This window comes from Mustelus asterias, chromosome 4, assembly GCF_964213995.1.
Source record: "Mustelus asterias chromosome 4, sMusAst1.hap1.1, whole genome shotgun sequence".
Taxonomy (NCBI): domain Eukaryota; kingdom Metazoa; phylum Chordata; class Chondrichthyes; order Carcharhiniformes; family Triakidae; genus Mustelus; species Mustelus asterias.
The window spans coordinates 17,840,785-17,865,333 of record NC_135804.1 but is presented as its reverse complement, the minus strand read 5'-3'; the positions used below and the strand labels follow the sequence as shown (position 1 = coordinate 17,865,333).

Sequence of the window (24,549 nt, the reverse complement as noted above, 5' to 3'; positions counted from 1 at the left end):
TTTTTTTTCCACCACTGTTCGGATTCCCAGTTACAAGTGGTTTGTGGTAAAGATGGTTGGTTTCAATCCCTCTTCAAATCCAGAGGCCATTAATCCTCTATATCTATGTACCATGTGATGCTACATATTATGCAGGGAGAAGAGGGATATTTTGTTTCAGTGTATTGGAATTGACGTACTCTTGTAATATAAGAACATAAGAAATAGGAGCTGAAGTAGGCCAAAAGGCCCTTGAAACTTATTCCGCCATTCAATAAAGGTATAGCTGATCTTCAACCTCAGCTCCATGCACTTTGCTGACCAATCTCTACATCCCTTGATTCCTTTAACCTGATAAAATCTTGGAATTCAAAGTCCAACAGGTTTATTTGGAATTACGAGCTTTCGAAGTGCTGCTCCTTCATCGGGTGAGTGATGCTCATTACTCATCTGATGAAGGAGCAGCGCTCCGAAAGCTCATGATTCCAAATAAACCTGTTGGACTTAAACCTGGTGTTGTGAGACTTTTTACTGTGCCCAGTCCAACGCTGGCATCTCCACATCAAGATTTTATCAATAGCAGTCTTAAATCAACTTGGCAATTGAGAATACTACTCTAATCTGTGTACAATGTGCACAAAAGGTGCCACCTAGCATGGTTCAGATGAGCTGGTTGTCAGAAGGAAAACCACACGTTTAGGATAGAAAGTATTACTATTGTGTTGTTAATTACAAGGCTGGAAATAAAGACTTGCAATTGCGTTTTTCACGACCACCGGCCATCTCCAACTTCTTCAGTGACTGAAATACTTTTGAATCATCGTCACTGCTGTCATGTAGGGCAGCCAATTTGTGCACAACAGGCTCTCACCAATGGCAAAATGATAATGGTCGGGTAGTCTAATTTCGGGATGCTGATTGAGGGCTAAATATTGCCAGGAGACTAGGGAAAACACCCCAGCTCTTCTGCAAAATAGTGCCACGGGAGCTTCTGTACCCAACCGAGACAGGGCCTCAGTTTAACACCTCATCCAAACTGTGGCATCTCGGACAGTGCAGCACTCCCTCAGTGGGGGATGAACCTAGAACCTTGAGACACAGAGGCAAGGGTGCTACAAACTGAGGCACAGCTAACACACAATCTTCTGAACCATTGGAATCAGGAAAAATCAGCTGTTTTCTCTGACTTTAAAGTTTAATTGGAAGTTTAAAAATTAATTCCTGTGAAATTGTTGAAAGGTTTAATGTAAATTGCATCTTGGTTGACTTCATTTGCAGTAGAATCTTCATTGCTACTTGTTTAGGTCCTCAGATCTGGAGATGCTTTTGGAAGGCAAGTGGACATTGCTTCCCTTGCAAATAGTTCAGTCACTTCCACTGGTGGTGTATGAGCACCTTACTAGAAAAGCCTCTACTCTGTTTTTTTATTGCTTAACCAATTGCAGCAATACTGTTTGCTGTCATGAGCCAGTTTAAGGCAAGTAGGCCTTTAAATTCTAATTGGATGCAACAATGGCATATAGGAAAGGTCTTGAGTGAAGGACCAAGAGTGCAATTCTGGCCATAATGCGTATAATAACATACACTGAGGAAAAATCATTACCAAGTGTAAGGAAATGAGGTATTTGGGAAGCTTAGAGAGCCTTAGCCCCAACAGTCTCTCACAAAGTATGTTAAGGGGTAACCTGATGGACATCAAAGCATGAGGTTCTCCTAAAATGCCCCTCAGAACAATAAGTGCTTACACACTAGTGATCACACATCAAGTTGTAACGGAGAACAGACTTTAATATATTGAGCTCAAATTACAGAAAGTGCTATGCTCACACATCACTTATTACTTAATTAGAATGGTTCAATACTCACAAGTCCGTTTGGCATTGTCTGTTGGCCGTTATTCAGATACATGTAGTGGTCATTGTAACCTGTACAGGTGTAGATCCCAAGTTGTGGACTGAGAGTAAACAAAAAACATTTGCTGTCCCCTGGGGGAAAAAAATTAAGAGAACAAAAAAAGTATTATTTTCTGTTGCTCAGAAAAGAATGAACTTACATTTCTACAACAACACATCACATTCTCGGGTGATCTAAAAAGTATTTAATAAGTGACAGATTGCTTTTTGAAATATAGTCATTGTTGGCATGTGGGGAAACATGACAACAATTTGTACACAGCAAGATTCCAAAATAGCTAAGAAATGAATTGAGTGGATAATCGGTTTTGAAATTAGCCACAAAACGTATGGCACAACACCAGAAGAACTACATGCTCTTCTAATATTATTGTGGTATCTGAGCAACACCTCTGACAGCATTAGACCCTGACTGAAATGTCAGCTAAATGATGTGCTCAAATCAGTGACAGAACTTATTTTCCATTTGTGGGACATGGGCATCGCTGGCTGTCCATCCCTAGTTACCCTTGGAAGGCAGTTGAGAGTCAACCACATTGCTGTGGCTCTGGAGTCACATGTAGGTCAGACCAGGTAAGGACAGCAGATTTCCTTCCCTAAAGGACATTAGTGAACCAGATGGGATTTTCCCACAATCGACAATGGTTTCACGGTCATCAGTAGATTCTTAATTCCCGATATTTTTTATATTGAATTCCAATTGCAGCATCTACTGTGGATTCGAACCCGGGTCTCCAGAACAATAGCTGGATTAATAGTCGAGGGGTAATGCCACCAGGCCATCACCTCTCCTTGAACCTCTAGCAGATTAAAAATGAGAAAAGGGTGGACTGGGAGAGCAGACTGGTAGGTAGGACAGCTGAGGAACAATGGAGGATTTTAAAGGAGATCTTTTTCAGTACTCAGCAAAAATATATTCCGGTGATAAAGAAGGACCGTAAGAAAAGGGATAGCCAGCCGTGGATAACGAAGGAAATAAAGGAGAGTATTAAATTAAAAACCGATGCGTACAGAGTGGCCAAAAATAGTGGAGACTTGGAAGATTGGGAAAGCTTTAAAAAACAACAAAGAATGACTAAGAAAGCAATAAAGAAAGGAAAGATAGATTATGAAACTAAACTAGCTCTAAACATAAAAAATAATAGTAAAAGTTTTTACAAATATATAAAAAGGAATAGAGTGGCAAGAGTGAATGTTGGACCCTTGGAGGACGAGAGGGGGGATTTAATAGTGGAAAACGAGGAAATGGCTGAGACTTTAAATAGGTTTTTTGTGTCGGTCTTCACAGTGAAAGACACAAATAGTTTACCGAATATTAACGATCAAGTGTTGGTAGGAGGAGAGGTACTCAATACAATTATTGTTACTAGAGAGGCAGTGCTTGGTAGACTAATGGGACTGAAGGTGGACAAGTCCCCGGGCCCGAATGGAATGCATCCCAGGGTACTGAAAGAAATGTCAGAGGTAATAGCGGATGCGTTAGTGGTTATTTATCAAAGTTCACTGGACTCTGGGGTAGTGCCAGCTGATTGGAAAACGGCTACTGTTACACCGCTGTTTAAAAAAGGAAGTAGACAAAAGGCGGGTAACTACATGCCGGTTAGCTTAACGTCTGTAGCTGGGAAAATGCTGAAGTCCATCATTAAAGAAGAAATAGCCGGCCATCTGGATAAGAATGGTTCGATCAAGCAGACGCAGCATGGATTCATGAGAGGAAAGTCGTGTTTGACGAACTTACTGGATTTTTATGGAGATGTGACTAGTGCGGTTGATGGAGGGGAACCGGTAGATGTGGTGTTTTTGGATTTCCAAAAGGCATTCGATAAGGTGCCTCACAAAAGGTTGCTGCAGAAGATTGGGGCACACGGAGTTGGGGGTAGGGTGTTAGCGTGGATTGGGGATTGGCTATCCAACAGGAAACAGAGAGTTAGAATAAATGGGTGCTTTTCTGGTTGGCAGATGGTAACTAGTGGCGTGCCGCAGGGATCGGCACTGGGGCCTCAACTGTTTACTATTTACATAGATGATCTGGAGGAGGGGACTGAGTGCAGGGTAACAAAGTTTGCTGATGACACGAAGATAAGTGGGAAAGTGAATTGCGTGGAGGAAGCGGAAGGTCTGCAGAGAGATTTGAATAGGCTGAGTGAGTGGGCGAGGATCTGGCAGATGGAGTATAACATTGGCAAATGCGAGGTTATTCACTTTGGAAGAAATAATAGCAAATTGGATTATTATTTAAATGGAAAAAAATTACAACATGCTATTGTGCAAAGGGACCTGGGGGTCCTTGTGCATGAGTCGCGAAAACTCAGTCTGCAAGTACAACAGGTGATCAAGAAGCCAAATGGGATGTTGGCATTTATCGCGAGGGGGATAGAATATAAAAGCAGAGAAGTCTTGCTGCATCTGTACAAGGCATTGGTGAGGCCGCAGCTGGAATACTGTGTGCAGTTTTGGTCCCCTTACTTGCGAAAGGATATATTGGCCTTGGAGGGAGTGCAGAGAAGGTTCACCAGGTTGATACCAGAGATGAGTGGTGTAGATTATGAGGAGAGATTGAGCAGATTAGGTTTGTACTCGTTGGAGTTTAGAAGGCGGAGGGGTGATCTTATAGAGGCATATAAGATAATGAAGAGGCTGGATAGGGTAGAAGTGGAGAGATTCTTCACACTTAGAAAGGAAGCTAGAACTAGAGGGCACAGCCTCAAAATAAAGGGGGGTCAGTTTAGGACAGAGTTGAGGAGGAACTTCTTCTCTCAGAGGGTGGTGAATCTCTGGAATTCTCTGCCCACTGAAGTGGTGGAGGCTACCTCGTTGAATATGTTTAAGTCACGGATAGATGGATTTCTGATCGGAAGGGGAATTAAGGGTTATGGGGAGCAGGCGGGTAAGTGGAACTGATTCACTTCAGATCAGCCATGATCTTATTGAATGGCGGGGCAGGCTCGAGGGGCTAGATGGCCTACTCCTGCTCCTATTTCTTATGTTCTTAATGATTAAATTATTGATTCAGACAATAATACTGATTTTGGGCAGGGGCGATTATGCTATTGAGAAAAGGATTTGCATCAGGAAAGAAAAGGAATTTACACAGTCTCGACACAATGAAAGGGAAAGCTAAGCTCAGCAGCTGGGTCACAGAAATTATTATTTTTGCTGCAGTCTAACTGGGTTTGTTACCAGAATTCGCTGACCGGTGGCTCAATTGTCCCTTGCATCTGATTATATTTCCAGTCAGTTTTAAATTTCCCATGCTCGATGGAGCCACCTGAGTGGCTCAGGTCCCAGCGCTTGGGGAATTTGAAATTCAAATCTACCCAAGCTGTAGAAGGACAACCCCAGCCAGGACTGGTTTATTACAGGGAAAACTTTAAGAAAAGTGGTGTGGTAAGTCAAAGGATCGAGATTGAAGTGAGCAGGCAGGAAGAATTGAACATTGCTGCCTCACAGTGCCAGGGACCCAGATTCAATTCCGGTCTCAGGTGACTATCTGTGTGGAGTTTGTACATCCTCCCCGTGTCTGCATGGGTTTCCTCCGGGTGCCCCGATTTTCTCTCACAGTCCAAAGATATGCAGGTTAGGAGGATTATATGGTTAGGGGGAAAATATGTGGGGTTATGTAGATAGGTCCTGGGTAAGATGCTCTGTCGGAGTGTTGGTGCAGACTCGATGGGCCGAATGGCCTCCTTCTGCACTGTAGGGATTCTATGAACTGGTGACAGGTAATGTTTCACTGCTTATTGTCAATATGACTGTGAGGGTCATGAATGAATAATCCTCAGCAAATAAGGCCTCACCAACATGAATTTTTGCTGCTGGTAAAGTGCTTCTCTCAATCGGAAAACGGGGGCCAATTTATTATATGACTAACTGGCAACTTGCTCTGTATTTGCACTGGCAGATACCTATGTCTCAGATAAGAGGGAAGAAAAAGAATTTTATGGAAATATGATGCCTCCAAGGAATAATGTGGAGATGCCGGCGTTGGACTGGAACGGGCACATTAAGGAGTCTCACAACACCAGGTTAAAGTCCAACAGGTTTATTTGGAGAGAGTGACCTCATCACCTGATGAAGGAGCAGCGCTCTGAAAGCTTGTGATTCCAAATAAACCTGTTGGACTTTAACCTGGTGTTGTGAGACTTCTTACTTCAAGGAATAAGGCCCCGTAAATAATAAAATATCGTTAATCTTAGAAATCTTAGATCATAGAAACCCTACAGCACAGAAAGAGGCCATTCGGCCCATCGAATCTGCACCGACCACAATCCCACTCAGGCCCTACCCCCATATCCCTACATATTTACCCACTAATCCCTCTAACCTATACATCTCAGGACACTAAGGGGCAATTTTAGTGTGGCCAATCAACCTAACCCACACATCTTTGGACTGTGGGAGGAAACCGGAGCACCCAGAGGAAACCCACGCAGACACGAGGAGAATGTGCAAACTCCACACAGACAGTGACCCAAGCCGGGAATCGAACCCAGGTCCCTGGAGCTATGAAGCAGCAGTGCTAACCACTGTGCTACCGTGCCGCCTGTTAACTTAATCTGTTAACTTTTTTGTGAAGAGTAATAGAAAATGTCATGGTTACGACCTGGAATCTATAGCTGAAAGGATAGTGGATGCAGATTCATTCATGGCCTTTAAGAAGGGAGTTGGTTGAGAACCTATATTGAAAACAGGTTGCAAGGCTAAGGGGACAGTATAGTAAGGGGAACAGTCGAGGGCCAGAATTTTCTAACCATTCACACCAGTGGCAATCTCCGGTCCCGCTGTAGTAAATGGAGATTTGGCTGAGTGCCAAATTCTCCGTCCCTGCTTGCAGTGGCGGCGGGGCTTGATCGGTCAGAAAATTCTGGCCCAGTTCTCCACAAACCATGACAGTTGCAGGATTTTCCATCCCCCTGCAGTGTGTTTTGAGATGATGGGGGCAGCCCGCCATTAGCCTGTGGCGGAATTTCCAGTCCTGCCTTTGTCAATAGGTTTTCTCATTGTTTGCACCCTCCCGCCACCAGGGGGACCCACAGTGGGGAGTCGGGGTCAGCAGGAACGACGGGAAAATTTCAGCCCGGGAGTTCACAAGGTTGTATTGCCTGCCCGATACCAGGGTTAAGGAAATCTCATGGCTGGGGAACAAACTTGGCAAAGTGGGGGAGATCCAGTTATTGGGGTTCAACTGGGAAGCAACAACAGAAGTAGAGCTAGGAATGATGTTGATTTGATTTATTGTCACATTAACACACAGTGAAAAGTATTGTTTCTTGCGCACTATACAGACAAAGCATACCGTACATAGAGAAGGAAAGGGGACAGTGCAGAATGTAGTGTTACAGTCATAGCTAGGCTGTAGAGAAAGATCAACTTAATGCAAGATAGGTCCATTCAAAAGTGTGATGGCAGCAGAGAAGAAACTGTTCTTGAGTCGGTTGATATGTGACCTCAAACTTTTGTATCTTTTTCCTGGCAGAAGAAGGATGAGAGAATGTCTGGGGTGCGTGATGTTCAACTGAGAGAACTTGAGGAGTCAAGTAAAACACAAAACCTCAAAAGGTATCCATCTCTGGCATGTTAGCTCAGCATCAACTGGCACAGGATCAAGCATAGTGAAATGCTTGACTCAAAGAGTGCGAAGAAAGAGCTTCAATTCATGGAGCACTGACACTACGGAAAAAGGGAGCTGTACCTATGGAATAGGCTCAAAGCAAACCAGGTTGGAATTGGTGTTCTAGTAGGACTTTGGGAGGGGGTGTGCGCGTGGGGCTTAAGTAAAGGGAGATTTAGAAATCTAAAGAGAAATAGACAATGAAACAGTGTAGCGATTTGGGTAAAGACAAACAGAGTGGAACAGGTAGGAACAGAGAGTTCAGTGGTGATAGTGGAACAGCAAATAAGGCTCATGCAAATAATAGCAGTAATAAAAAATAAAATTAAAGGCTCTTTATCAGAATGCACAATTAGATGATGTGATCAAAGTAAATTAGGTCGATAGTGTCTGGCATTTTGAAGAATGGGAGTTGATTTCATTTCAAACACCAGATTCTGAAGGGGTGCTTGACAGGGTAGACACTGAGGTTGTTTCCCTGGATTAGGAAGTTGAACACTGGGGCACAGTTTCAGGATAAGGGGCCTTTCATTTGGGACTCCGATGAGGAGAAATCACTTCACTCGAGGGATTGTGAACCTTTGGATTATCCACAACCCTCTTTTGGTCTACGAGGCAATAGGGGAGAGAGGAAGGAGGCGGGGAAGTTGATTTGAAGCCAAAGATCAGCCATGATGGTATCGAAGGACAGCACGGTGACACAGTGGTTAGCACTGCTCCCTCACCAGGGATCCGGGTTCTATTCCAGCCTTAGGTGACTGTGTGGAGTTTGCACGTTCTCCCCGTGTCTGCGAGTTTCCTCCGGGTGGCTCCGGTTTCCTCCTACAGTCCGAAGGACCTGCGGGTTAGGTTGATTGGCCATGCTAAATTGCCCCTTAGTGTCAGGGAGATTGGTAGGGTAAATATGTGGGGTTATGGGGTTAGTGCCTGGGTGAGATTGTCGTCGGTGCAGACTCAATGGGCTGAATGGCCTCCTTCTGCACTGTAAGGATTCTATGAATGGCATGTCGAGTCCATGTTCTCCTGCTCCCATTTCCTATTTTCCTATAGTTAAGAAAGCCCACCAACATCTCTACTTTTTCAGGAGGCTAAGGAAATTTCGCATGTCCGCTATGACTCTCACCAATGTTTACAGATGCACCATAGAAAGCATCCTTTCCATTTGCATCACAGCTTGGTATGGCTCCTGCTCTGACCAAGACTGCAAGAAACTACAAAGGGTTGTGAACGCAGCCCAGTCCATCACACAAACCACCCTCCCATCCAGACTTCCCGCTGCCTTGGAAAAACAGCCAGCATAATCAAGGACCCCAAACACCACTGACATACTCTCATCCACCTTCTTCCGTCAGGAAAAAGACACAATAGTCTGAAATCACGTACCAAATCACGAATCAAGAACAGCTTCCTTCCTGCTGCCATCAGATTTTTTAATGGACATCCCATATATTAAGCTGATCTTTCTCTACACCGTAACTATGACTGTAACACTATATTCTGCACTCTCTCCTTTCCTTCTTCTCTATGTACTGTATGAACCGTATGCTTTTCTGTATAGCGCGCAAGAAACAATACTTTTCACTGTATCTTAATACCTGTGACAATAATAAATCAAATCAAATCCTGACGGGTGGGGTTGTGAGACTAGCCAACTTGCTCTTACAAAGAGCTGGCATAGACTCAACAGGCTGAGCTGCCTACTTTTATGCAGTAACCATTCTATGTCTATCCTATATACATTTTTAAGAGTCTTCAGGGTCTGATAGGCAGTTCCAGTTGACACTGGAGCCAATGGTCAGAGATTGAAAGCTGCTGTACAAATACAGCATCAGAAGAACAAAGGCTGCATGTTGCAGCATCCACGCTATTTTACCTTGAAACTGTGGCCTCGCGTCCCAACTGTGGGAGGCAAAGCCACCAAAGACGTATCCATCTGAATCCTTTATAACCAATAATGATGGTCCCTTGTGGAGAATCAGACTGCAAAAGCGAGTGAAACTTTCCCCATGGAACTGAGAGGAGAACAACATCTGCCACTGGTCCTGACGCTCTGAGGGCAGGTAGGTGTTGAGATACAGGACAGATGGGATGTCAAAAATAGTGAAAACCCCGCTATATTTTATACCCAAGCACTGCGGCAGCAGATGTTTTGTGCCAAAGAGTTCACCATTGCACTCAGAATTTATAATCCGAAGGCTCAGAACAACAAATATATGGAGAAAAGCAGAAATATGGGAGACTCGATAGATCCAGTCCTTCAGTTCAGAGTGTCCGTATTCAGCATTCAGAACATTGTCTGTAGTCTGGTCTTGACTATCTGTCCAAAAGGAAAGACAAATAATCAATGATTAAATCAGGTTCACAATGGAGATCATTCCTACTAGACTACTTTGATAACAAACAGACAAAGGTTGGATTTCATAGGCTCGTACAGCTCACGCCACACCCCTCCCACCCCGACTAAGAAGTCAGCCGGAAACTAACTGACGAACAAAAGGTCCACCCTGAAGCAATAATATGCTGCAGGCAACAGCAAGGAAAATGGGACCTCCACCCTTCATCAGGAGACAGCCCTGCTTCTGGGAACCATCAATCCGTCAAAGGGCAGCACGGTGGCACAGTGGTTAGCACTGCTGCCTCACAGAACCAGGGACCCTGCTTCGATTCCAGCCTCGGGTCACTGTCTATGTGGAGTTTGCACTTTCTCCCCGTATCTGCATGGGTTTCCTCCAGTCAGTCATCTCAGTTCCAGGACATCACTGCAGGGGTTCCTCAGCGTTGTGTCCTAAGCTCAAAATTGGGATGGTGGCTAATGCCATTCGTGACTCTTCAGATACTGAAGCAGTCCATGTCCAAATGCAGCAAGACCACAGACCAAAGATGTGCAGGTAGATGCACTGGCCGTGCTAAATTGCCTATTAATGTCCCAAGATGTGTAGGTTAGGGGGATTAGCGGGGTAAATATGTGGGTTTACGGGGATAGAGCCTGGGTGAGATTGTTGTTGGGGTAGGCTCGATGGACCGAATGGCCTCCTTCTGCACTGTAGGGATTCAATGATTCGATGAATCTAATCGGCTGGCAGCTCTCGCAGTCCTGGCGGTTCCAGAGCTCAATTGTGGGCACGACCAGGACTGCAAACAGTCCCAAGATGAAGACCCCAGCGCATCCTGGATTCAGGTAAGTCAGTAAATATTGGGTGAGCAGGTGTGGGTTTTGCTGTGCACATGGGGAGGAACGGTGGGGGATAGCTATCTTGGAGGGGGAGTGTGTTGCCCCCGTTTGGCAAGGGCAACTACCCCTCTAACACCATGAAAATTATATGCACCTTCTTTCCTGCCTTTTAAAAATGTTTGAGAAAGGATAGGCTAATCACTCTGCCCAGACTACGCCAATCCTGTTATGGCATGAACAGCATAATATTGGGGTCAACTGGCTTGTTAACAAGCTCAACTTACCCTTAATTTTTTATAGATATATATATATATAGCAGGCAGGCTAGATGCAGGTGATGTTACTGAGATACTTGAATAGGCGGTGTATAAAATCATGAATGGTTCTTTTTTTAAAAATTCATTTATGATCAGCATTTATTGCCCACCCCTGGTTGCCTTCTTGAATGGTCCACATAGTGTAGGTACACCCACAGTGCCATCAGGAAGGGAGTTCCAGGATTTTGACCCAATGACAGTGAAGGAACAGCAATATATTTCCAAGTCAGGATGGTGGGTGACTTGGAGGGGAAACTTCCAGGTGGTGGTGCTTCCAGGTATCTGCTGCCCTTGTCTTTCCAGATGGTGGCAGTCGTGGGTTTGAAAGGTGCTGCCTAAGGAACCTTGGTGAGTTCCTGGAGTGCATCTTGTAGATGGTACACATGGCTGCCACTGTTCGTCAGTGGTGGAGGGAGTGAATGTTTGCAGAAGGGGCACCAATCAAGCGGACTGATTTGGCCTGGATGGTGTCAAGCTTCATGAGTGTTATTAGAGCCGTGCAAGTGGGGAGTATTCCATCACACTCCTGACTTGTGCCTTGTAGATGATGGTGGACAGAATTTAGGGGTCAGAAGGTGAGGTACTCACCACAGGATTCCTAGCTTCTGTCCTACTCCTGTAGCCATAATATTTATATGGCCAGTCCACTTCCGTTTTTGGTCAATAGTAATCCCCAGAATGTTGATCATGGAGGAGTCAGCAATGGTAATGCCATTGAATATCATGGGGCGATGGTTAGATTCTCTCTTGTTGGAGATCGTCATTGCCTGGCACTTGTGTGGTGCTAATGTTATTTGTCACATGTCAACCCAAACCGGATATTGTCCAGGTCTTGCTGCATTTGGACACGGACTGCTTCAGTATCTGAAGAGTGGCGAATAGCATTAGCCAACATTCCAATTTTGAGCTCAGGACAGTACCCTGAGAAACTCCTGCAGCGATGTCCTGGAACTGAGATGACTGACCTCCGTACTCTGATAAAATAAGAGGAAACTGTATTCAGAATTTGGGGATGCAATGGCATTATAGTGGTATTAATACTAGATTATTTATCCCGAAACTCAGCTAAAGCTCTGGGGACCCAGGTTCAAATCCCGCCACGGCAGACGGTGGAATTTGAATTCAGTTAAAAAATAAATCTGGAATTAAGAATCTACTGATGACCATGAAACCATTGTTTATTGTCGGAAAAACCCATCTGGTTCATGAATGTCCTTTGGGGAAGGAAATCCTTACCTGCGCCGGCCTACATGTGACTCCAGAGCCACAGCAATGTGGTTGACTCTCAAATGCCCTCAAGCAACGAGGGATGGGCAATAAATAGGGGACGGAGTGTAGGGTAACGAAGTTTGCAGACGACACAAAGATAAGTGGAAAAGTGAATCGTGTGGAGGACGGAGAAGATCTGCAGAGAGATTTGGACAGGCTGAGTGAGTGGGCGATGATATGGCAAATGGAGTATAACGTTGATAAATGCGAGGTTATACACTTTGGAGGAAATAATAACAAATGGGATTACTATCTCAATGGAAACAAATTAAAACATGCTACTGTGCAAAGGGACCTGGGGGTCCTTGTGCATGAGACGCAAAAGCCCAGTCTGCAGGTACAACAGGTGATCAAGAATGCAAATGGGATGTTGGCCTATATCGCGAGGGGGATAGAATATAAAAGCAGGAATGTCTTGATGCACCTGTACAGGGCATTGGTGAGGCCACAGCTGGAATACTGTGTGCAGTATTGGTCCCCTTATATGAGGAAGGATATATTGGCATTGGAGGGAGTGCAGAGAAGGTTCACCAGGTTGATACCGGAGATGAGGGGTTTGGATTATGAGGAGAGGCTGAGGAGATTGGGTTTGTACTCGTTGGAGTTTAGAAGGATGAGGGGGGATCTTATGGAGACTTATAAGATAATGCGGGGGCTGGATAGGGTGGAGGCGGAGAGATTCTTTCCACTTAGTAAGGAAGTTAAAACTAGAGGACACAGCCTCAAAATAAAGGGGGGTCGGTTTAAGACAGAGTTGAGAAGGAACTTCTTCTCCCAGAGGGTGGTGAATCTCTGGAATTCTCTGCCCACTGAGGTGGTGGAGGCTACCTCGCTGAATATGTTTAAAGCGCGGATGGATGGATTCCTGATCGGTAAGGGAATTAAGGGTTATGGGGATCAGGCGGGTAAGTGGTACTGATCCACGTCAGATCAGCCATGATCTTATTGAATGGCGGGGAAGGCTTGAGGGGCTAGATGGCCTACTCCTGCTCCTATTTCTTATGTTCTTATGTTCTTAAATGCTGGCCAGCCAGCAAAGCCCATGACCCATGACCAGAGTTCTCGGAGGTAACCCACACGGACACGGGAGAATGTGCAAACTCCACACAGACAGTCACCCAAGGCCAGAATTGAACCCAGGTCCCTGGCACTGTGAGGCAGCAGTGCTAACCACTGTGCCGCCCTATGATGGAGGGATTAAGGGAGATGGTAGTGAGTTAGATCTGGCTATCATCTGCATAACTATGAAAACTAATGAAGTTGCTTTCGGATGATGTCACCAACGGGGCAGCATGTAGATAGAAATAGGGGGAAGCCAAGGATTAGATCCTTGGTACGGGAGCAGGAGGAGCTATTGGAAATGCTTCTCTGGTTACAATTAGTGAGGGAAGAATGGAACCAGCAATTCCATTCAGCTGGACAACAGCGGAGAGATGTTGAAGGAGGATGGTGTGGACAAGTGTTACAAAAGGCTGCAGATAGATTGAGAATGATGAGGTTTACCTTTGTCACACAGAAAAGACAAAATTAAGATTTTTTAACAAAGCAACACTCAAAAATGAGTGTTTGCATACTTTTATCTTTTTCATTTTGGGCCAAGTAGTCAAAATTCCCCCAAACTTTCCACACAGCTATTGCTTATAAACACCAAGGCCATCTGTGAGGCGGAGTTGGTAATTCTTGACAGTCGCATTTTATTCCAGCTATAAGCCAGTTGGTAAAGGAGAGTTATTGGCCAACAGCAGTTTAGTACCTTTAGGCTTTAACTGAGATATCAGAATGGTAGCCAGACGTAACGTGCCTGAAAGCGCATCTGCAGTTTTCTCCAAAATCCAATCCCTCAGCATGTTCTCACTTTGCAATAAGTGGATCACTGTCGTAATCAGATCTTCTGTGAACTACATGGAGAGAGACAACAAATACAAATATAAAAGAGTACATAAGTTCAGAACGAGATAACAAAGTAAACTGTTAAACAGCGGGGGACAGCTGCAGCATTACAATAGATCTCAATCTCGGGGATGGCTGAAGATAAAAGCAAGGCAAAAATTAATTAGACGTCCCAATCTTGACTGCAATCCCAATAATCCCTGACCAAAATAGGGGGTCTACGGATATGACTGAACAACACTTGCTGCCTAGGCTGACTAGTGGCTATCTGAGCAAGGTGCTGCTATAACAAGTTGAGTAATAATAAAAGAAAAACAAGGTGTCTCATCCACCTGGTGCGGAGGAGGAGAGCAGACAGAAGACCTCCTCGTGTGAATGTTCCTAGGCCTGGCTAAGCCGGCTATTATTAACAAATCTAGGCAGCTGGAAGTCAAGGGAGTCATTCAGGCTGGCTTTCTGTGGATGGCCCGGTGGGACAGTAGTTAGCACTGCTGCCTCACAGCGCCAGAGACACGGGTTCGATTCCCAGCTTGGGTCACTGTCTGTGTGGAGTCTGCACGTTCTCCCTTTGTCTGCATGGGTTTCCTCCGGGTATTCCTGTTTCCTCCCACAGTCCGAAAGACATGCTGGCAAGGTGCATTGGCCAAGCAAAATTCTCCCTCAGTGTGCCCGAACAGGCGCCGGAGTGTGGCAACTCGGGGATTTTCACAGTAAATGCATTGCAGTGTTAATGTAAGCCTATTTGCGACACTAATAAAATAAACTTAAATTCTCTCCCACAAATTCTCCCTCAGTGTATCCGAACAGGCGCTGGAGTGTGGTGACTCGGGGCAGCGTCCACACCAGGGTGTGGAGCACGCAGTGTGCATGGTCCGTTCAAGGCTTTCAGGGACCGGGGTACTGGAGTGCTTTGTTAACCCTGGGAATGTCACTTTAATTTAAATTATTAAATTCCTTTAAAGTTTTCACTTGCTTTGGTACAGTGGATGAATGGTGCCCCTTTCAAATGGGGCATTTAATTAGTAATGGGTGCTGCAAATGAGGTACAATAAAAAATGTCCCTGCTGCCTGAGGAATCAGTTCACAGTCCAAGATACGGCCTTCAATGAAACAGGGACAATAAGGGAACCAAGCAGTCACTTTCCTTGGGTACCTACTGCTATCATATCAATTCAGCACCCATATATTACCAGGGTGAGTAGTTTTGGGCCCCTTATCTAAGGAAGGATGTGCTGGCCTTGGAAGGGTCACAAGAATAATCCCTGGAATGAAAAGCTCGTCATATGAGGAATGGTTGAGGACTCTGGGTCTGTACTCATTGGAGTTTAGAAGGATGAGGGGGGATCTTATTGAAACTTACAGGATACTGCGAGGCATTGATAGAGTGGAGAGGATGTTTCCACTAGTAGGAAAAACTAGATCAAGAGGGCACAACCTCAGGCTGAAGGGACAGAGATGAGGAGGAATTTCTTCAGCCAGAGAGTGGTGAATCTGTGGAACTCTTTGCCGCAAAAGGCTATGGAGGCCAGGTCATTGAGTGTCTTTAAGACAGAGATAGATAGGCTCTTGATTAATAAGGGGATCAGGGGTCATGTGGAAAAGGCAGGAGAATGGGGATGAGAAAAATATCAGCCATGATTGAATGGCGGAGCAGATTCGATGGGCCGAGTGGCCTAATTCTGCTCCTGTGTCTTATGGGTGATTGTTACTCAGAGCAGATCTTGTAAGATCATCTTCCAAAGGTTTACAAAAAATTCATTAAGCGGAACAAGTTGCCAAAACCAAGTTTTTTTTAGAAATGTCAGGGAAGGTCATAATCAAAAGAGCCAAGTCCTGCAAATTGTAAAGTTACAGTTCAAACAAGCTAGAGTAACTGTTTATGGAGCTCAGTGGTTCCAATGGAGGCTGACTGAGTTCAGCGAGAGGTTAAATAATAGACCTGAAGCTTGGTTTGAGGTATGAAGATGCGCAAATCTCATGGTCAAAATGGGAAAATCAAGGAATGCAATCTCAGGATCCCTTTTTGTCTTTAGATGCAATCCCCTGCATTCAAATAAAAAACAAGATCCTCGAGGAACAGAGTTAAAAACTTTGCAGAGAAGAGCCCTTCACAAAATTCAAGGTCACACGATGGTTGCTTCACAGCTCCAGGGACCTGGGTTCGATTCCCGGCTTGTGTCACTGTCTGTGTGGAGTTTGCACATTCTCCCCATGTCTGCATAGGATTCCTCCGGGTGCTCCAACTTCCTCCCACAGTCCAAAGATGTGCAGGTTAGGTTGATTGGCCATGCTAAATTGCCCCTTAGTGTCCCGGGATGTGTATGTTAGAGGGAATAGCAGGGTAAATATGTAGAGTTTCAGGGATAGGGCCTGGGTGGGATTGTTGTCGGTACAGATTTGATGGGCCAAATGGCCTCCTTCTGCACTGTAGGGTTTCTATGATTCTATGAAAATCGAAAGACTTCATAGGCTGAAGACAGTTAAAGGTTTCTATCCTCATCCCAGACCAAGTGTTTCCATTTGCACCTTCAATCACATTAAATCAGAAGCTCTACAATGAGGGGACAAAGAGTACATTTCATAAATGGGATATTGTATACCTTCACTGAAAGATAGACGAGTGCCTTTACCTCTTTGATTTGCCTTCCTTTTACAGGGCCATCAGGATCTGGGGAAACCATTCGTTGAAGAACAAGAGCCTTTTCTTCAGCCGTGCCTCGCATGACATAGGAAAGAAATGAAATAAACTGTTTCTTGCTTATGGTGCCACTGAGGCCTTCTGATCTTCTTATAGGATCAACACTTCTCAGTCCGTTGTAGAGTCGAATGGTCATGGGGCCCAGCATTGCTTTATGTACAAATGCCTGAGGAAGAGCAAGGCAAGGTCACCCAGCATTGTATAACATGCTCCTAAACTGCTTCCAACTCAACTCTCACTTTCAGTCATCATTGAGATATGCAGTAGAATCCTGCAGAGCAGAGGGAGGCCATTCAGCCCATCGAGTCTACACCAACCACAATTCCACCCAGGCCCTATCCCCATGCATTTACCCTAGCTGATCTCCCTGATACTAAGGGGCAATTTAGCATGACCAATTCACCCAACCCGCATATCTTTGGACTGTGGGAGGAAACTGGAGCACCTGGAGGAAACCCATGCAGACATGGGGAGAATGTGCAAACTCCACACAGACAGTGGCCCAAGCTGGGAATCGAACCAGGTCCCTGGTGCTGTGAGACAGCAGTGCTAACCACTGTGCCACCATGCAGCACAAGTAGCTTTCTAGAAGTAACCAGCATTTTTCAGTCCGTTCTTCGGGGATCTGATCTTTTTGATTTGATTTATTATTGTCACATGTCTTGGTATTGTATTGTTTCCTGCATGCTATACAGACAAGGCATACATTTATAGAGAAGGAAAGGAGAAAGTGCAGAATGTAGTGTTACAGTCATAGCTAGGGTGTAGAGAAAGATCAACGTGGTGTGAGGTAAGTCCATTCAAAAATCTCTGACGGCAGCAGGGAAGAAGCTGTTCTTGAGTCGGTTGGTACGTGACCTCAGACTTTTGTATCATTTTCGCCCAAGGTATATAAAATTTTAAAAGGGATTGATAAAGTAAATGTCAACCAAATGTTTCCTCTTATGGGGCAATCGAAATCAAGAGGTCACAGGTATAGGTTGAGAGGCAGTCGATATAAAACTGAGATGAGGAGGAATTACTTCTCGCAGATGGTGAATTTGTGGAACTCGCTGTTGCATAGCGCGGTGATTCAGTAAATGGTTTCAAGAGGGAAATAGAGAGATTTCTAATAAAAAAAGAGGGAAAAAGGGATACGGGGCACAGTTGGGGAGATTTGAGACTGGGAGAGATCAGCCATGATCTGATTGAATGGCAGAGCAGGCTCGAAGGGCTTAATTAGCCTACATCTGCTCCTAATTTCTATGTTCCTTTCTAATGAGGAATTGCAACGAATCGCAGAGCAAGGAGGCAAAATCATTTCAGTTTCTATCAATAGCTAGGGGACAACTTCCCTCAAAGCAAGTTACCAACATCACCTCCAGTGCCGTTGAGAAGCGGGCAAGTTGAGGCAAGTTGCAGCAATAGTCCATTGGTGGATCTCCAAATGTCAGCTCCTGTTGATGCACATGGAACTAGTGACCTTGAAGAAGTGGACATTCTAGTTCCTCCCAGTACAGTCCAGAATCCCTGCCCTGACCAAGAGCTGCCATAATTATGCCTTTGGGTGGCATGGTGGCACAGTGGTTAGCACTGCTGCCTCAGAGCGCCAGGGACCTGGGTTCAATTCCAGCCTCAGGTCACTCTCTGTGTGGAGTTTGCACATTCCCCCCCCGTGTCTGCATGGGGAGAATGTGGAAATTCTGGGTGCTCCGGTTTCCTCCCACAGTCCAAAGATTTGTGGGTTAGGTGGATTGGCCGTGCTAAATTGCCCCTTAGTGTCAGGGGACTAGCAGGGTAAATATATAAGGTTGCGGGGATAGTTCCTCGGTGGGATTCTTGTCGCTGCAGGCTTGATGGACCAACTGGCCTCCTTCTGCACTCTAGGGATTCCATGATTCGAGAAAGTCCCAGCCTATAATATCTGGCATAATTCTACAAGTGAAATTCAATTTGAACAAAAGCATATGTTTAAACGAAAGCCCCTGCTTTCCTATTGGCTGTTTGGAGAGGGGGTGGGGCATCTCCATCAGAGCGGGGCTTCTGCTCTGGGAAGCGAAACCTCCCTTACCCCAGCTAATCTGCCCCAGAGTTAGTTGTGTGCTGGAATTGAGTTCCCTTGCTCCCTGGTGGGGTAGCCTAGCCCAGAATTAGTAACAGTAGGTCACTGGAGGCCACCCCAAAAAGTTAAACAAAAAAGATGAACTGCAATTTCTTGATGTTTTCATCGAATCCTACAGGAGGCCAATCGACCCATCGAGTCTGCACCGACCACAATCCCACCCAGGCCCTATCCCCATAACCCCATGCATTTACAATAGCTAGACTCTGACACTAGGGGGCAATTTAGCATGGCCAATGCACCTAACCCGCACATCTTTGGAGTGTGGAAGGAAACCAGAGCACCCGGAGGAAACCCACGCAGACACGGGGATAACGTGCAAACTCCATACAGACAATGACCCAAGCCGGGATTCGAACCCGGGTTCCTGGCACTGTGAGGCAGCGGTCCAAACACTGTACCACCATGCCACCCTTATGAGTGGTGAGCCATGGCACATGCCTTCACGGTCAGCGGCATCTCTCTTTTTGGCTCCCTGGTGGTTCCTGAATGCTGGAAAGCAAAACCCCTGCATCTAACTCCATGGCAGAGAAAATGACAGGAAACACAGCAAGGAAAACATGTTCCTCATTTTAATCTCATTAGTACATGCTCACAAGCCACTGAACATACCTTCCAGAAAAGGAGACAGATGGCAGTGGAGGAGGCAGAAACTAGTCAGTGTGTGAACCAAATCCTGATTACAAGAAAACAAAACATGAAGCCTGCAAGCTTAAATTTAAATTTTACATAATTAGTATTATGCACACATCTTGGTTAGCCTGGGAGGCAAAGTATACTGATTATGCTAAGTTGCAAGAAATGCCCTATAATAAAACTGTGGGGCCCATTCCCTTCAATTCCTTTTGCTCAACTTACTTAAGCAAGTTCACTCAAATGTTTACGCAATTAAGTGCTGTACGAATTGTGGCCATGACCTTGTTTGGCTGTTCTATTACTGGTGTAAAATTATATCTTGTAGCTGGTGACATCAGTACTGATAAATTTAAAAGAAACTATTCCATTTATGTAAAAGGTTGAGAAGTCCACAGACTTGTCAATGAATTTTGATCTATAAAGTTCCAAAGTCTCACTTTTTCACAAGAGTCCCATTTCTGGAAGAGGGAATATAATAGCTTTAGAATTCGTGAAGACGATATCTGTTTAAACTCCAGCCTTCTTTATTCATTCGTGGACGTGGGATTCACTGGCTAGCCAGCATTTGTTGCCCATCCCTAGTTACCCTGGTTCAGAAGGCAGTTGCGTATCAGCCACATTGCTGTGGCTCTGGAGTCACATGTGGATATCTCGGCACTCTACACCAGCATCCCCCACGACAACGGCATTGCTGCAACTGCCTCAGTACTCAACGCCGACAACTGCCAATCTCCAGATGCAATTCTACAACTCATCTGCTTCATCCTGGACTACAACATCTTCATCTTCAACAACCAGTTCTTCATCCAGATACATGGAACAGCCATGGGAACCAAATTCGCACCTCAATATGCCAACATCTTTATGCACAGGTTCGAACAAGATCTCTTCACCGCACGGGACCTTCAACCAATGCTGTACACTAAATACATCAATGACATTTTCTTCCTTTGGACTCATGGTGAACAATCACTGAAGCAACTATATGATGACATCAACAAGTTTCATCCCACCATCAGACTCACCATGGACTACTCTCCGGAATCGGTTGCATTCCTGGACACACGCATCCCCATCGAGGACGGTCACCTCAGCACTTCACTGTACAGCAAGCCCACGGTTAACCTCACGATGCTCCACTTCTCCAGCTTCCACCCTAAACACGTTAAAGAAGCCATCCCCTATGGATAAGCTCTCCGTATACACAGGATCTGCTCAGATGAGGAGGATCGCAACAGACACCTACAGACACTAAAAGACACCCTCATAAGAACAGGATATGGCGCTCCACTCATCGATCGACTGTTCCGACCCACCACAGCGAAAAACCGCACCGACTTCCTCAGAAGACAAACACGGGACACAGCAGACAGAGTACCCTACGTCATCCAGTACTTCTCCGGAGCAGAGAAGCAACGACATCTTCTCCGGAGCCTTCAATATGGTATCGATGAAGACGAACATCTTGCCAAGACCATCCCCACATCCCCACTTCTTGCCTTCAAACAACCGCACGACCTCAAACAGACCATTGTCCGCAGCAAGCTACCCAGCCTTCAGGAGAACAGTGACCAGGACACCACACAACCCTGCCACAGCAACCTCTGCAAGACGTGCCGGATCATTGACACGGATGCCATCATCTCAAGTGAGAACACCATCCATCAAGTACACGATACATACTCTTGTGACTCGGCCAATGTTGTCTACCTGATACGCTGCAGGAAAGGATGTCCTGAGGCATGGTACCTTGGGGAGACCATGCAGACGCTATGACAACGGATGAATGAACACCGCTCAACAATCACCAGGCAGGAGTGTTCCCTTCCAGTCAGAGAACACTTCAGCAGTCACGGGCATTCAGCCTCTGATCTTTGGGTAAGCTTTCTCCAAGGTGGCCTTCACAACACATGACAATGCAGAATTGCTGAGCAGAAACTGCCAAGTTCCGCACACATGAGGACGGCCTCAACCAGGATCTTGGGTTCATGTCACACTATCTATAACCCCCACGACTTGCCTGGGCTTGCAAAATCTCACCAACTGTCCTGGCTGGAGACAATACACACCTCTTTAACCTGTGCTTTGCCCTCTCACCACTCACATTGTCTGTACCTTGAAGACTTGATTACCTGTAAAGACTTGCATTCCAACCATTATCTTGTAAATTGAGTTTGTGTCTGTATATGCTCTGTTTGTGAACACAAGTCTTCACTCACCTAGTGAAGGAGCAGCGCTCCGAAAGCTTGTGCTGCCAAATAAACCTGTTGGACTTTAACCTGGTGTTGAGACTTCTTACTGTGCTTACCCCAGTCCAACGCCGGCATCTCCACATCGTCCCATGTAGGCCAGACCAGTTAAGGACGGCAGATTTCCTTCCCTAAAGGACATTAGTGATCCAGATGGGTTTTTCCAACAATGGTTTCATTGTTATCAGTAGATTCTTAATTCCAGATATTTTCTTTTTATTAAATTCAAATTCCACCATCTGCTGTGGCGTGTTTTGAACCCGGGTCCCCAGAACATTAGCTGAGTTTCTGGATTAATAGTCCAGTGATAATACCACTAGGCTATCACCTCCCCCTTGCGTTAATCCAACAGGATTTGAGCTAGCAGCTATATTGTTCAAAGAGAAGGTCCTCTACTAGCAGAAAACTAGAGGGGAGTAACTTCATATGGGTGATACCGGAAAAACGTTATCACAGGAAAAACTTATTTTTTTTTAAAAACGAAGCATCTGTGCATCCTTTTCCTCCTAAATGAACCCAGGTTCCATTTCCCAACAGAAAGCAATCAAACAAAATGGAGGCTCCATCCCAGTATTCAGAATTCAAAACCTCACAGATTCAGTCAACTCCGAGAATCCTCTTTGGGACGTTATGGATTTGTTGATCAATCATGTGCCTCATTGTCAAGGTAGACGTGTGTCAGCCTCTCAGCCTATCCATGTGGGCCAGTAATGCAACTTCTCTGTATAGATCATGAGGCAACATTGTGGAAGGCCAGAAAGTCTAAAAATAACTGACAATTGCATCATCATCCAGCAAAAACCCACCCTGCAGCACAAGCATATGGGACAATAAGCAAAAGTGGTTCTATAATAAAAACAGGAGCTTCTCTTTAAAATGTTTCATCAGAGCAAAACATCAGAAAAGGAGAAGAGGCAGAAAGAAGAAGGTTTAAGATTTTACAAACAAAAGAGGAAATTTGCATGTTAGCTACGATTCTCACCAACTTTTACAGATGCACCATAGAAAGCATTCTGTCCGGTTGTATCACAGCCTGGTATGGCTCCTGCTCTGCCCAAGACCGCAAGAAACTACAAAAGATCATGAATGTAGCCCAGTCCATCACACAAACCAGCCTTCCATCCACTGACTCTGTCAACACATCCTGCTGCTTCGGCTAAGCAGCCAGCATAATCAAGGACACCACACACCCTGGACATTCTCTCTTCCACCTTCTTCCGTTGGGAAGAAGATACAAAAGTCTGAGGTCATGTACCAACCGATTCAAGATCAGCTTCTTCCCTGCTGCCATCAGACTTTTGAATGGACCTACTTCCCGTTAAGTTGATCTTTCCCTACACCCTAGCTATGACTGTAACATTACATTCTGCACTCTCTCATTTCCTTCTCCATGAACAATATGCTTTTAATGTATTGCGTGCAAGAAACAATACTTTTCACTGTATGTTAATACATGTGACAATAATAAATCAAATCAAAATCAACTTTTGATACAGCTTTGTCTCCGTTAATACATAGTTTGAACGTTTTGCAGGGAAACCAAAGACAAATTTCTATTTTACCATTATAAATCTTCATCATTGCAGCTCATGAGTTAAATGCTTACCTTTAACAGGGGCAGAGTAATTTGTTTCTGAACAGCTTTGCCCCATTTTGAGAAGTCACTGGTATTAGGGGCAAATATAGCGTCAAAAACGTTATCCAGAATCGTTCGCTCATCGGGAGAAAATTGACATCTCCAGCTTCCATGGCTTTCTACGTTCCCCATCTTCTCTTGCAGATAACTGCAGGGTCCCTAAAACCTGTCAATAACATTTGGAAAAATCATTCAGCACCAAACTGTTTTCAATTAAGCGCACATACTGATTTATGAATGGGAAAGGATATTTTGTTGGGGGGGGGGGGTAGGGCAGAGAGGGAGAGAGAGATTAACTAATTTCAAAAGTTCACTATGTACGCAAAGAAAAGAGTCACAGGACTTAAATACACCGTGGGGGAAGAAAGACACTGTGCAGCTTTTCACATCTGAGACTTCAAATTACTTCACCAGACATTCTTTTGTTTGGCTTTAGAGTTTAAAGTTTACTTTTACTAGTATCACAAGTAGGCTTACATTAACATTGCAATGAAGTTCCTGTGAAAATCCTCTAGTCGCCACATTCTGGCGCCTGTGCGGGTACACTGAGGGAGAATTTAGCATGGCCAGTGCACCTAACCAGCACGCCTTTCAGACTGTGGGGGGAAACCAGAGCACCCGGAGGAAACCCACTCAGACATGGGGAGAATATGCAGACTCCGCACAGACAGCGACCCAAGCTAGGAATCGAACCTGGGTCCCTGGCGCTGTGAGGCAGCAGTGCTAACCATTGTGCCACCGTGCCCCCCTATACACGAGTGTACATATACACTTCTTCCTTACATTTTTACTCTTGGTGAAGAAGCACCAGAGGGCTTTCCTGTACATTTTTGCAATAAAACAAAACATCAGACAATACCATCAACCAGAATTGTTTAAACTCCTTTCACATCCTGAAGATGTCAGGAAGTGATTCACATTATTTAATTACTTTTGAAATGTAGTTGTCACTGTTGTCTTATAGACAAATGTTGCAGTTCATGAATAAGAACATAAGAAATAGGAGCAGGAGTAGGCCATCTGGCCCCTCAAGCCTGCTCCGCCATTCAATAAGATCATGGCTGATCTGATAGTGGGT

The 24,549-nt window shown here is 45.1% G+C and overlaps 1 protein-coding gene across 7 annotated transcripts in view; it reads right to left on the bottom strand.

The window, feature by feature from the left end:
• meak7 (MTOR associated protein, eak-7 homolog) overlaps positions 1–24,549 on the bottom strand; it is a 49,992-nt gene that overhangs the window by 12,326 nt on the left and 13,117 nt on the right. The window contains exons 2-7 of one of the 7 annotated variants that reach the window (XM_078210613.1): positions 23,442–23,637; positions 19,563–19,626; positions 16,782–17,015; positions 14,015–14,159; positions 9,377–9,820; positions 1,846–1,964 (exon numbers count right to left, since the gene is read on the bottom strand). In XM_078210613.1, coding sequence (XP_078066739.1) covers positions 1,846–1,964; positions 9,377–9,820; positions 14,015–14,159; positions 16,782–16,997 — 924 coding nt within the window. In that variant the 5' untranslated portion in view covers positions 16,998–17,015; positions 19,563–19,626; positions 23,442–23,637. Of the gene's footprint in view, positions 1–1,845; positions 1,965–9,376; positions 9,821–14,014; positions 14,160–16,781; positions 17,016–19,562; positions 19,627–21,805; positions 21,842–23,441; positions 23,638–24,549 lie in introns of those variants that run through there. The other 6 variants (XM_078210608.1, XM_078210615.1, XM_078210611.1 and 3 more) reach the window with 6 other exon arrangements.